Raw genomic sequence first — 1,585 nt, 5'->3', positions numbered from 1 at the left:
ATTCACCCACCCACCCATCCATTCACCCACCCACCCATCCATTCACCTATCCACCCATCCATCCATTCACCCATCCATCCATCTATCCATATATCTTCATCTGTGTCCATATGTCTGTGTATCCATGTTTCTAAACCTTTATCTGTTCCAGTGTCTGGGTCCACAGGCCTGTGTCCACATGTTTGTCATGTGTGTGCATCTACAAGTCTCTGTCCTCATGACCGGGTGTCTGTGTCCCTGTGTCCTGGCATAAATGACCATATCTCCCTGTCCCTGAGTCCAAGTGTAGGCCCCTTGGCTCCATAACTGCTTTCATGCACAGTCCCCACCCTCAGGGCTGACAAGGGTTCCAGCACCCAGGGCCCCAGCCCCACGTATAGGGAGGGATACCCCCTGCTGAGCAGACCCTGTCCTTGCCCTCCTCCCAGGGAGGACCCGTGGCGTGTGGCGAAGATGGTCAAGTCCTACCTGCAGCAGCACAACATCCCACAGCGGGAGGTGGTCGACACCACTGGCCTCAACCAGTCCCACCTGTCCCAACACCTCAACAAGGGCACCCCCATGAAGACGCAGAAGCGGGCCGCCCTGTACACCTGGTACGTCCGCAAGCAGCGAGAGGTGGCGCAGCGTAAGTAACGACCTACCCCGCGTCTTCCCTGGGAGGGCCCAGGACTCTCCCCTAACTCATAGGTGGGGGCTGGAAGCTTCACCATCCCCATTGCACAGACAGGCAGATGGAAAGGAAGTCAGTGGGATTCAACCTGCATTTATTACCTATTCTGCACCAGGCGCTCCGTGGGACAGGAGCAGGCTTGGTCCTGAACATCCAAAGATGAATGAACTGGGTCTCTGCTTTCTTTCTTTTTTTTTTTTTTTTTTTGAGACAGAGTTTTGCTCTTATTGCCCAGGCTGGAGTTCCATGGTGTGACCTCAGCTCACTGCAACCTCTGCCTCCTGATTTCAAGTGATTGTTGTGCCTCAGCTCCCCCAAGTAGCTGGGATTATAGGCTCCCACCACCATGCCCGGCAAATTTTTGTATTTTTAGTCTAGACAGGGTTTCACCATGTTGGCCAGGTTGGTCTCAAACTCCTGACCTCAGGTGATCCTCCCACCTCAGCTCCCAAAGTGCTGATATTACAGGTGTGAGCCACCGCACCCAGCCTCAGAAAGCATTTTGACTTTGTAATTTTCTGCCTGAAAGGCTATCTTAGAACTGAATCCTTTTAGGTGGATGGGACTCTGCTTGCCCTGTGACCTTGGACAAGGGACAAAATGATGCAAATTCTGTGAGCCTCAGTGACCCTGGGTGTAAAATTGGAGAATCCGTATTTCTTTCCTTGTTTTCAGATTCAATGCTTTCCTTTTCCCAGGTCTCCTTCGTCCATCCATCCATCATCCATCCACCCACCCACCTCCAATCCATCCATCCATCCATCCATCCATTATCCATCCACCCACCTACCTGTCCATCCATTCTACCCTACCATCCATCCACCAGTCCATCCATCTATCCACTAATTCATCCACTCACCCACCCATCCATCCATTCACTCACCCACCCATCCATCCATTCACCCACCCACC

The 1,585-nt window shown here is 52.5% G+C and overlaps 1 protein-coding gene across 3 annotated transcripts in view; it reads left to right on the top strand.

Annotated features, from left to right (window-relative positions):
* HNF1A (HNF1 homeobox A) overlaps positions 1 to 1,585 on the top strand; it is a 28,161-nt gene that overhangs the window by 8,138 nt on the left and 18,438 nt on the right. For all 3 annotated transcript variants that reach the window (XM_011948532.1, XM_011948530.1, XM_011948531.1), the window contains exon 2: positions 429 to 628. In XM_011948532.1, the coding sequence (XP_011803922.1) occupies positions 429 to 628 (200 nt within the window). The remainder of the gene's footprint in view (positions 1 to 428; positions 629 to 1,585) is intronic.

Source organism: Colobus angolensis, unplaced genomic scaffold, assembly GCF_000951035.1.
Source record: "Colobus angolensis palliatus isolate OR3802 unplaced genomic scaffold, Cang.pa_1.0 Scaffold28, whole genome shotgun sequence".
Classification (NCBI taxonomy): domain Eukaryota; kingdom Metazoa; phylum Chordata; class Mammalia; order Primates; family Cercopithecidae; genus Colobus; species Colobus angolensis.
The sequence above is the reverse complement of the archived record's forward strand: the minus strand, read 5'-3'. Positions and strand labels throughout refer to the sequence as shown.